The sequence below is a fragment of the Eumetopias jubatus genome, unplaced genomic scaffold (genome assembly GCF_037043125.1).
Source record: "Eumetopias jubatus isolate StellerSeaLion01/CBP00866 unplaced genomic scaffold, mEumJub1_p1.0 scaffold_1, whole genome shotgun sequence".
In the NCBI taxonomy this organism is placed as follows: Eukaryota; Metazoa; Chordata; class Mammalia; order Carnivora; family Otariidae; genus Eumetopias; species Eumetopias jubatus.
The window spans coordinates 121,635,569-121,647,640 of record NW_028274807.1 but is presented as its reverse complement, the minus strand read 5'-3'; the positions used below and the strand labels follow the sequence as shown (position 1 = coordinate 121,647,640).

General features: G+C 35.8%; 1 protein-coding gene across 5 annotated transcripts in view; it reads right to left on the bottom strand.

The window, feature by feature from the left end:
* PIK3CB (phosphatidylinositol-4,5-bisphosphate 3-kinase catalytic subunit beta) overlaps nt 1–12,072 on the bottom strand; it is a 197,043-nt gene that overhangs the window by 93,083 nt on the left and 91,888 nt on the right. For all 5 annotated transcript variants that reach the window (XM_088026062.1, XM_028099135.2, XM_028099136.1 and 2 more), the window contains 2 exons: nt 10,020–10,243; nt 399–578 (listed from right to left, as the gene is read on the bottom strand). In XM_088026062.1, coding sequence (XP_087882188.1) covers nt 399–578; nt 10,020–10,243 — 404 coding nt within the window. The remainder of the gene's footprint in view (nt 1–398; nt 579–10,019; nt 10,244–12,072) is intronic.

Below are 12,072 nucleotides of genomic sequence, written 5' to 3'. Positions count from 1 at the left end.
CTTGTGTTCCCTCTCTCACTGTCTCTCTCAGTCGAATAAATAAATCTTTAAAAAAAATAATAATAATAATTCATTATGCCACAGGAAATGATATAACACTGAAACAACCAAAAAAGTAGAAACATTTAGATACATACATTAAATATATAATCATTATGCCAAAAATATATATATGCATAACTGCAAGTAAACAACAAAAACATGTCAAAATTTTAACAATAGTTATCTCAGAGGTGGGTAGGATTACGAGTATCTATTATTTAATTCTGTATAATTTTCTGTAGGTTCTAAATACTTGACTATAACAACACATTTTTATCAGAAATTTAAATTGTTAAATACACACACGCACGTGCACACACACACCCCTCTGGAAAACTGATAGTTAATACACATACCTGGAACTGAATGAGTGGGTGATCACCAAACACATATTCTACTCTCCCACTGACTTGCAACACATAGTCATAGGGACTAACTTCATCTTCTTTCCCATGAATAGTCAAACGTTTTTGGATTGCCAGTTCATTTATTTTGATAGGATTCATATTAGGAGATATTTGAAAGCTAAACACATCCTAAAAAGGGGAACAGAAAAAAGGAGCAATTTTATATTTGTGCTGAAAAAACCCACTTTACATTTATACTTATTACTATATAGTATATACCCATACATAATATGTACATATATATATTACATATGTATACACTTTACATTTAACATTCCAGTACATTTTCCTATTTTCTAAATATAATCTGTCCATAACAAATTAAGATTTCTGATAATTTGCAAGTCATCTTACACTATACAAAGTGTTACAGATCCCACAGGTAAGATTCATATTTAACTACAGTGTATATTTAACTAAAGTTTACCACCAGAGAGTTGATCAAATGCATTTTCAGTGAATATCTTTATATTTTTAGTATCTTTCTTTAAAAAAGATACCAAAAAACCTGTAGTTGTTCAAATGTAGTCCATACTAAGAATTTTATGTTGTCACTAGTAAGAAGAGATCTATATAACAATTAAATTATAAATGAACAATTCAGTCCAATTTTATAAACATGTAAAAAGAAACAAAGCTTTCATTAATGCAAAACAAGGATATAGTCAGGATTGAATATTATCAAATCTGCTCATCAAAAATCCCAAAAGTACAGATATTAAAGATTACTTAACATCTGAAACTTCTCATAATCTAGCAAAATAATTTCCCACCATATGATCACATACCGAGAAGTTAAGAAAATTCACTATCTCCTAAAGCAGCCAACTGCTACTCGGGCTGTGATTGTTAAAAAATTCTCCCTACTGACTGGAGATTGCTTCTGCAATATTTCCACCAAGTCACCTCCCTTTTCCACAAGGTACTTCAAATTCCAACTTTTTAAACCTAAACTTACTGGGTGTTCCAATCTATTTTCTCTAGTTTTTTTTACCCTTTTTCTCCTAATTTTCTATATGAGTTGGTGCAATATGCATCAAAGCATATGAGCCAGGATCCACAGAGTCATTTGAGAAGTCACATGACTCCACTTTCCTCCCCTAACTCACTTCCCAATAAGATACCAATGATCTCATATCCTTGGGTTGCCAACTGTCACCTCCTCTCCATCTCCAATAACACTCTTCTACTTCAGCAATTCTTCGTCTTTCTCCTAAAGAGCAATATAGCTTCTTATTTAATTTCCTTGCACTATCCACCTCAAAACCTTCATCTACCTCAGAAAGTAATCTACCTTTAAAAAGCGAATCACAAAGAGATATGATACTTTTTTAACATAACATAAATAGTCATAACTGTCTAAAGCAGTGCTACCCAATAAAACTCTTTAAAAAGGGAAACAGTCTATTCTGTTCCAATGCAACAGCCCCTTAGCCACAGTGGTTCTTGAGAAACTTGATATGTGGCTAGTGTGAAGAACTGAATTTTAATTTTACTTAGTTTAATTTAAATTTAAAATTAATGTACATATGTGGCTAGTGGCTACTCTATTTAAACAGCACAGGTCTGAATAATAAGGCCTTATACTCCCTAATATATCATAAAATTATTTAAAGTTCCCATTTACTATTTCATAAACTATTTATTTATTTATTTATTTATTGAGAGACAGAGAGAAGGAGAGACAGTACAAGTGGGGAGGAGAGGGAGAAGCAGGCTCCCTGCAGAGCAAGGAGCCCGATGCGGGGCTCAATCTCAGGACCCTCGGATCATGACCTGAGCAGAAGGCAAACGCTTAACTGAGCTACCCAGGCACCCCCATAAATAAACTTTCTAGAAATACAAAACTAGAGGACACACTCATCATCAGATAGCAAGAACTTACAAAAAAGACCAGAAATCAAAACCGGGCTTGAAAAACGGCAGATATTACAAGACTCAGAAAATAAAACAAGTTTGGTTGATGTGTGTCAAGAATTAAAGGTGGTTTGAAAATTAATAAACAGCAAATATATCTGAAGAAGAATCAAAGAGAACTCCAAGAAATAAAACATATTAAGTGAAATTTAAAACTCAATGAAAAGAAACATGGCAAATTTTAAAAGATTTTTTAAATTTGACAATATCAAGTGTTAGCATAGATGTGAAGAAACTAAACTCAAAGTATTTCTGGTAGGAATGTAAATTTGAAAAACTGTTAGGGGGCGCCTGGGGGATGGAGTCGGTTAAGCAACTGACTCTTGGTTTCAGCTCACTTCAGGATTTCAAGGTCATAAGATTGAGCCTCACACTGAGCCCCTGCACTCAGCCGGAGTCTGCTTGGGACTCTCTCTCCCTCTCCCTCTGCCCCTCCTGCTTGCGCATGCATACTCACGCGTGCGCACGCTCTCTCTCTCTCAAAATAAATAAATCTTAAAAAAAAAAAAAAGAAAGTAAAAGAAAAACTGTTTGGCGTTATCCGATTACACACATACACCCATGACTCACCAATTCTGCTTCTAGGTTTATATCTAATAGAAATACATAAATTGATGTTATTTCATACAAAGCAATGTTGAACTTGATATGCTCTGTGTGTATAGATGTATATAACATGACAACTGAGAAAATCTGAACACTGACTAGAATTTGAGGATAAAAAGCAAGCAAAATAAAACTAGCAAAACAAAGAATAAGAAAGATAAGCCACACACAGGGAGAACACATTCCCAACACATATGAATGACAAAGATTCACTACTCCCCAAATACCAAGAACTTACACAAATCAGTAAGACACACACAACACAATTTTAAAATAGTCAAAAAACAAACAACAGAAATATGAATGGTTCATAAATACGTGAAAAGACATTCCTCATCATCATTTCTGAGAGAGATGCAACTGAGACAATGAAAATACAGTTGACACTTGAGGAACATGGGTTTGAACTGCGTGGGTCCACTTAATTACATGGATTTTTTTTTATAAGTACAGGATAATACCGTAAATGTATTTTCTCTTCCTTATGATTTTAATAACATTTTCTTTCCTCAGCTTACATTATTATAAAAATACAGTATACAACACATATAACAAATATGTGTTTATCAACTATTTATGATAAATCAGTAAGACAGTAAGTCTTACTAATCAGTAAGTCAATGGGAGGCTATTATAGTAGGAGGAAAGTTTTGTGGGGGTCAAAAGTTTTATGTGGATTTTTGGATATGGAGGGATTGGCACCCATAACCCTCGCATTGTTCAAGGGTCAACTGTACATTTGCATAATGGAATTGTATATAGTACCAAGGGCTCGAAACTTTCTTTTAAAGACCAATCATAGTATCATGATGATTACATTCAAGTCTTCTGAAGAACTACTGGTGTGTCTCATCACCCATGTTAATTTTCTTCACATAAACTGTTAATTGGGCTGACTTGGTCAGAACTCAACTGGTTTTTCCTGTATCAAGCGATTTTCCAACATCTCTTTTAAATACTTGACAAAATAGTGCACCTTTAAAAGACCTGTAATTCTCCTGAGGAGTCAACTCGCATTGTTTTGCTCAATGCTTACAAACAGCTGCATGAGAGACTACCCAGCAAAGACACTGGGCATATGGATGGGACAGAAACTTCTGTTTAGCAGGAAGGGAAGGGATACAGTTCATTTGTGACTACATCTATATCAGATATTCAGACAATGTCTACACAGGCGAAGAAATACTTATTATTCATAGTTTTACTGTATGGGCTTCATTGTTTCTCACACTTCTGCCCATGCTTCTGATATATTCTCTGAAATTCCCCAAAAGTATAGTCTCTACCTCCTTCTTCCTTCTCCACAACCCACCCTGTTCCCTAACACACAGGAGACTATTTCAAATGCCATGTGCCCCTCTCCCTTAATTGTTTATTTCATATAACTTATGCTGGCTGAGGTTAAAAAAACACAGGTTTGAAAGTGATGCTCGGGTTTATTGGCATCCTTAACAAATTAGGACTCTTGGAATTAAAAATAATGCCTCTCTGGTCTGGCTGCTGGGACTAATGTTCTTCAAAACTGAAACATGATAGTTCCATGATTATATTTATCTTGCTAAGTCCTAAGAGCCCTAATCTATGCTGGATAATACTGACAATGTGGTCATCTAAAATTTCACGGTTTTCATAGAAACTACTGTCTATATTGCCCAACTATCTTGTAAAACCATTTTTTAACCTATATGAGTACTTTGTTACACTTCATCTCAAGTTTAGTGTTCCTACATACTGCTTCCTAATGTTGGTCATTAGCAGTAATGATGAAATGGCAAAATGAATATTTTATATAAGTCAGAAGAGCAAAAAAAATGCATGTATGAGGGATCAGTATGCTAACGATCCTTTATTCTGATATCATCATTCTTATTTCTTGTTGGTAAAATATTCATTCACTTATGAAATGGTACTGGTAATAAATCACGAATTTGGGGTTTTGTTTTTATTTTTAAAGATCTTATTTGTAAGTAATTTCTACACCCAATGTGGGGCTCGAACTCACAACCCTAAGATCAAGAGCTGCATGCTCTACCGACTGAGCCAGCCAGGCACCAAATTTGGGTTTTTTAAAATGGTCTTAGTTGCATAAACAAAGAGCGATAAACTCTATGTGGCTTTCCAAATTTCTTTAATAACTTAATAATGTTACTAGTCTATATAACATAAAACTAGGAATTTTTTAATCCCCAGGGAAATGCTCAGCTAAAAGAAAAGTAAACTAAGGAGAGTTATGATAGCTGTATCTCAACTATCTGAATATTTGACATGTATAATGAAGGGAAGACTGAACGGATAAACAAGAAAGGACAACCACAGGGACAGAAGTCATAAAAGGCTAGTTTGAATTTTTAAACATATTTTATATAAAAATTTAAATATGTGCTTGCCAAAAGTGAAAACATGCTACTTCAGAAGGCTGAGTGCTTCCCCGAGTACTGAATGTATTTGGTCAGAGACACTACACTATATAAGGGATGGTGAAAAGATTTATTATATAAAGAATCTGACTAGATGATCTTCAAACTACTTTCAGCATTAAAGTCTATGACTGTTGGAGGGGAAGATGACAGCAGAAAAGGAAGAGAAGAAGATCACCTAGTCCCATGAATATAATAAATAACTATCAAATCCTCCTAAATTAAATACCCCAGAAATGAATCTCAAGACTGGTAGAACAAACTCCACAACTAAAGGTAGAGAAGAAGCCACACTGAAGAAGAGGTGAATTGCAGGGATGAGGCTTAGAGGAGAAACATATCATGGCCTGTGCAGTACAAAGGGAGCTGCTACAGTGCAGAAGAACAAGAGACAAACTAGCATACAGAGAAGCCCAAGGGGAAAAGGAGTCCACAGAGCAACCAGCAAGAAAAGAGGGCCCGATTTCACAAGTTCTTGCAACCAGTGGGGCTTAAAGTCTACAATTCTACAGTTAGGGGGCTTGGTTCAGGGAGAGCCCCGAGGGATTAGAAACAAGGTGGAACAAACAGCCCATGGAAATACAGCATGGAAACAGAGATCTTTAGAGGGCCTACAGTGCACAGAGGGGAAGATATTTGCTCAACTCAGGGCAGGAGTTCCAGAAAGGTAGCCCTTACAGAGAAACTCTGGGGGTGGGGGGGAGGAACTGCCTGCGCCCTTTTCCTTCCCTATCCCTCAGCATAAACACAGAACCACCTGAGGGAATGAACACAGCACTGGCACTCACGTGTAACTTGCTTACACCAAGCCCTGTCCCCACACTCTTATGGATCCATCCTTCCCAGTCATGCTTGCCTCGGTCCTACCACAGCATGCCTCCTCACCCAGAGGACCAGCCCAAAGCCCTGACAGCAACATGTCTCATATCTCCCGACCCAGGAGTTTTGTGAGGCCTCGGTTCCAGTGGCAATGCAACAGATCTCATTTCATAAGCAGACCAGAACACATCTAGTTAAAATGCACCACATTCAGGCCCTGGACCAAACACTGCGCACAACAGGCAAACAAAGCCTCTGCAGACTATTGACCTGAAGGACAAAGTGGCCAGGACACAATAGCAGACAACACTCAGCACACAATAGGGATGCTACTGGAAGCACCAGGCCGTGAGGAACAGGGAACACTACACTGCAGAGTACTACAGGACCTCTTCTGCATAAGGCCATTACTCACAAGAACAGAAGATGTAGCTGACTTTCTTAACACATGGAGGAACAGGCACAGACTTATACAAAATGAGAAGACAGAGGAATTTGTCCCAAATGAAAGAACAGGCCAAGGCCAGAGATATAAGCAAAACAAATGTAAGTAACATGCCTAATGGAGAATTTAAAGCAATGATCATAAGAATACTAACCAGACATAAGAAAAGAGTAGAGAACATCAGTGAGACCATTAATACAGAGAATAAGAAAAACATAGCAGAGATAAAAGGCTCAATAAACAAAAGAAGAAACATGTTTGATGGAAGAAGCAGAGAACAAATAACCTAGAAGACAGAGTAATGGAAAATAATCAAGATGGACAAAAGAGAAAAAAGTATTATATGAAACAATAACGGACTTAGGGAACATAATAATCCCATCAAAAGTAATAACATTTGCATTATAGGAGTCCCAGAAGAAGAAGACAGAGAAAAGAGGCAGAGAATTTATTTGAAGAAATAATAGCTGAAAACTTCCCTAATTTGGGGAAGGGAACATACCCAGATGGAGGAGGCACAGAGAAACCCCAACAAAAACAACAAAAGCAGATCCACACAAAGACGTTATAATTAAAATGGTAAAATATAGAAATAAATAAAAAATATTAAGAGCAGAGAGACACAAGAAGACAGTTACATACAAAAGAAACCCCATAAGGCTATGAGCTAATTTTTCAGCAGAAACTTTGCAAGCTAAAAGGAGTAGAAGGATATTTTCAAAGTACTGAATGGTACAATCCTGCAGTCAAGAATACTCTATCCAGCAAGGCCATCACTCAGAATAAAAGAAGAGATAAAGAGTTTCTCAGACATGGGGCACCTGGGTGGCTCAGTCATTAAGCATATGCCTTCGGCTCAGGTCATGATCCCAGGATCCTGGGATCAAGCCCCACATTGGGCTCTCTGCTCAGCAGAAAGCCTGCTTCTCCTTCTCCCACTCCCCCAGCTTGTGTTCCCTCTCTCACTGTCTTTCTCTCTCAAATAAATAATCTTCAAAAAAAAAAAAAGTTTCTCAAAGAAAAACTAAAGGAGTTTGTGACCATTAAACCAGCAATGCAAGAAATATTAAACAGAGGACTCTTTCAGGGGAAAGACCAAAAGTGAAAGTATGAAGATAGGAAACACAAAAACAGTAATGAATATTTTTGTAAAATAGCAGTCAAGGAACTCACAAAACAAAAGATTATAAAATATGACAAGGTACACCTAAAACATGGGAAGGAGAGTAATAAAGGATGGGTTCAAACCTAAATAACCATCAACTTAATACAGACTGCTATATGCAGAAGAGGTTATATACAAACCTAATAGTAACACAAATCAAAAACCACTAATAAATATGCACAGAATAAAGAGAAAGAAATCCAATTGTATCACTGAAGACAACCAGCAAACAATGGAACAGAGAAAGACAAGAAAGGATCAGAGAAAATCTTAACAACCACAAAGCAGGTATTAATATGGCAATAAATACATATATATCCAATTACACTGAATGTAAACAGACTAAACACTCTAATCAAAAGACGTAGGGTGACAGAGTGGATAAAAAAACAAGACCCATCTATATGCTGCCTATAAGACACTCATTTTAGACCTAAAGAAACCTGCAGAGAGAGACAAACCAAGAAAGGAAATCTTAACTACAGAGAACAAACTGATGGTTACCAGAGCGGAGGTGAGTAGGGGGATGGGTGAAAGAGGTGACAGGGATTAAGGAGTGCACTTGTCATGCTAATAACTAGGTGATTAAAATACCTTTTTTAAAAAACTAAAAGTAAATAAATAAAAGAATTTGGGGAAAAATTCTATGACTGCTTGGAATCCAGTAAGATTTCACAATATCTCCACTTCTCTTCTAACTTCAAAACATTTATTTTCACATATACTTTGTTACAATGATGATTATATTAAAATGTGTATATCCAGTAGAGATCTGACCCATATGTAATGAAATGCAGACTGACCTAGATGGGCAAATTGCCCTGAGCCAGTGTTTTCAAGTTGAATGCTAGTCACCTTTCAGTGGTAAAATTGCCCATTCCACCTCTTCCAACACTGCAGAATTCCCTAAATAGTATTTTAAATTTGACCTTGAGACTTTATAATATCCAAATCTTGATTTAAACTGAACTTTAGTCTCAACATATCTCGGAAGAAAGCAACAAATTTTTTTTTTAACCTAGATAAACCTCCTTTGTAAAATGCCAGGAGGCCGGCTCCTTCTTTCCTTCTTTTGCATTTGTTCTTACAAATACTTAGAAACACACTGTTGGAAAGGAGACAGAAGTGAATAAAACTGAAACACCTGGATAAAATCCTGTCTCTACCACGAACCAGCTATAAGGACTGGCAGCAAAAAAAAAAAAAAAAAGAAAAAGAAAAACTTCTCTCCCTTTCATTTTCTTCACTGTAAAATAGGGATGATAACATTTTATACAGTTGTTTTAAAGGTGGAAAATATATTAAAAATACCTTTCATAGTTCTTGGCATGGTAAAGTGCTCAATATAGAATGGCTACTGAAATGGTTTATGTCATTATCGTTATCACAGTAATTGAAGAACAACACAAACTATCCTTGAACTCCTACCATAATTCTAAAGCTAGATTCTCTTTGATAAAATGACCACACTAAATACAAAGGCAGTATCATAATCTGGTTTGTAAAACAGCTGTGACCATTCAGGTATAGACTGTAAATACACTCCAATATAATACCTATTTCCGTATCACCACTTAATTACATATCACAGAATGCACATATAAGAATATGGGAAAAAAGAGATCATTTGAACAAACCTTTCATTTTATAGACAAGAGAAAAATCAAATGAGAAAATAAAACATTTACACTAAAGAACATTATCTAGACTGGGGTTGGCAATCTTTTTCTGTAAACAACCAGGCTTTGCTGACAACCTGTGACACATTCCTTCCTCCCTCCCTCCCTTCCTTCCCTCCTCTCTCTCTTCCTTTCTCTTTCCATCTTTTAAAAATTCCTTGAATTTTTTTTACCTCCCTTTAAAATATAAAACCCAGAAACTAATAATACACTATATGTTAATTGATTTTAAATAAAATTTTAAAATAGTTAAATAAATACATAAATACATACATACCATTCAAAAACTGCAGTTTTCCAACCCTGATCTAGACTAATACATCATTGCATCACAAAATCATACAGGTGCAAAAGATGTGTCACTTCTGATTGTTATACGTAATCCTAAATTTATTTCCATCTTTAAATCTAAAAATGCTCTTTGTAATAATATTTACCAGCTATCTCCTCTACGACTGGTGCTGCATTCAGGTAAAAACCACAGATTTATTACAATGTATTTCTTAAATAACATAATACTACCTGACAATTTTCAAAATGAACAGCCACAATGAGCTTTCCTCCATATAGTTTATCTTCTAAGTTTTCAAGGATTGATGGTTCATGTTCTGGTGGATATGTCTGCTTTAGCCAATCCATCCAAGACAATCCCACAAGCGACTGAATCTTTTCCTCACTGAATTTGCGCATTTTTATTCGGAATTCATTCACTTCAGGATCCTTCAGTGCATCAAATTCATGTAGACCTAAACAAATTTTTTTAAAATGTCATTTTGAGTAGCTAATAATACAAGAGAATACAAAATATATTCGACCAAATACATTGGATATGTGGTTCTTATCATGCAAACAAAACTGGGCAGGAAAATATTATGAAAGATCGAAAGACCATCCAGAAAAAATAACAAATTTCACGTACAGAAGATGAACATATAATTAAGATTTCTAAAGAAGACAAACTTGAAACCTTTGAAGAATGTAGCTGGGTACCAGTTTTAGAAAGATAATCACTGAAATAGTACACACTTTAAAACCACATGTAAAATATCCAGTTTTTCTTTAAAAACCAAGTAAATCACATTTGATATATCTGAGAAAGCCTAAGAATCTGAAAACTTTTAAATTTAAAAGACTTAAAATATAAGCTATTACTTAACTTAAAACTCAGTAAATTTAAATTTTATAGATTAAACTTCCAATTCACTGTGATTTTAACAATGGTTATATCAATTAATCAAAAATCTCAAAAAATTATTTTGTTGTACTTAATTATGAACCACTTCTACCATGAAGACAACTAAATATAGCAACCTTTTCATAAACTTATCATTATCCTAATAAATAATTCTTGAAACCTACAATAAATGAACATGCAGAAATTTTTATACATAAACTTTTAACTGTGAGATTAGCAAACATTTTAATTTAAAGATTATTCAAACTGGCCACACCTCATGACCCAGTACAGCTTTTTCTGCCCACAGGTCCTGTCCCCATGTTTAATAAAACCACCTTTTTGCACTGAAGATGTCTCAAGAATTCTTTCTTGGCCATGGGCTCTGAATCCCAGCAACACTCCAAAACTACATCAATACTGTGCATGTATTGAGGAGACTTTTCAGTGTCAGCTCTCATTCTTTTAAACTGATGTTTAGGGACTCCTGGGGGGCTCAATCGGTCAAGCATCCAACTCTTGGTTTTGGCTGAGGTCATGATCTCAGGGTCATGAGATCGAGCCCCACATCTGCCTCTGCACTCAGCAAGGAGACTGCTTAAGATTCTTTCTCTCTGGGGCTCCTGGGTGGCTCAGATGGTTAAGCATCTGCCTTCAGCTTGGGTCATGATCTCCAGGTCCTGGGATTGAGCCCCACATGTCAGCTCCCAGCTCAGCAGTGGTGTCTGCTTCTCCCTCTCCCTCTGCCTTTCCCCCTGCTTATGACCGCCCTTTCTCTCACAAATGAATAAAAAATCTTAAAAAAAAAAAAAGACTTTCTCCCTCTCGCTCTACCCCTCCCCCTCAAATAAATAAAAATCTTTAATAAATAAATATTAGAATCAATTGTGGCATTAAATATAGAAAAATAAAAATGTTTAAGTTGCACAATGCAGCAAAGTTAAAGTCTTGACGGTACATTATGATTTCCTGGATAGTTTTAGATCTGAATGGAAATACATACTCTAAATCAGTTATGAAGGAAGTGTAACTTATGCAGACTAGCTGAGGCATTTTGGAGCCTCTTCCACAGCACTGTTGAAACTATTTCTACCCACAGACATAGGTATTACAGGTAAGGAAAGGAAAATGAGTACCTAATACATTTAACAAGAATCACACTCTTTATCTCCCTTTATCTACTAAAACTCTATCTAATCTACTTTCTGAATGTTTCTCAACTCTGTCTACTTCTCCTAGTTCCTGCAGCCATTAATTTAATCCTGGCCATCACCATCCCTCCCTTGGATTATTACATCAGTTTTTCACTAATTTCTCTATTCCCAGTCTTAATCTTTCTGATCCACTCTCCATTTTACAATCTGAATAATCTTTATAAAATGTAATCTGATCATGTTACTC